The 556-nt window shown below is 27.7% G+C and overlaps 1 protein-coding gene across 1 annotated transcript in view; it reads left to right on the plus strand.

The window, feature by feature from the left end:
- Positions 1-556, plus strand: part of LOC128249177 (uncharacterized) — a 227017-nt gene that overhangs the window by 196997 nt on the left and 29464 nt on the right. The window contains exon 7 of the mRNA XM_052972048.1: positions 304-339. Coding sequence (XP_052828008.1) covers positions 304-339 — 36 coding nt within the window. The remainder of the gene's footprint in view (positions 1-303; positions 340-556) is intronic.

The following is a 556-nucleotide window of genomic DNA, read 5'->3' on the forward strand; positions in this document are numbered from 1 at the left end:
TATATATATATATATATATATATATATATATATATAGACACACATATATATATATATATATATATACATATGCTTATAAATATGTGTGTACATATGGATATATATATATATATATTCACACATACATATATACACATATATACAACACACATATATATATATAGATATACCTATATATACACGTATATGTATATTTATTTGCTTTTTGTAACAAAAAATTTTTTTTTCTCTCTCTCTTCTCTTCTCCTCTCTTATCAAATTCTTGATAAAAATATGTTTACAAAACAAAACTTTACTTTGCAGAGGAAGCGAAGGAGACTTCTGGAAGGTCCATTGAAGGTGAAGTATCTATTGTTAAACTTAATCGCAGAAGTAGAGTATTGGTGTTCTGAGAGTTTTCACTTCATTCCTTCTAGAAGCTATACCACTTAACGAAAGAAGATTCTAATTGCTTTCACTTTGTATTCTCTGCTCTTTCTCTTCTATACACCATCCTCACCAAAATGCAGATATATACACTTGACATAGATACACACACACACACACACACACACAC

The sequence above is a fragment of the Octopus bimaculoides genome, chromosome 12 (genome assembly GCF_001194135.2).
Source record: "Octopus bimaculoides isolate UCB-OBI-ISO-001 chromosome 12, ASM119413v2, whole genome shotgun sequence".
Classification (NCBI taxonomy): domain Eukaryota; kingdom Metazoa; phylum Mollusca; class Cephalopoda; order Octopoda; family Octopodidae; genus Octopus; species Octopus bimaculoides.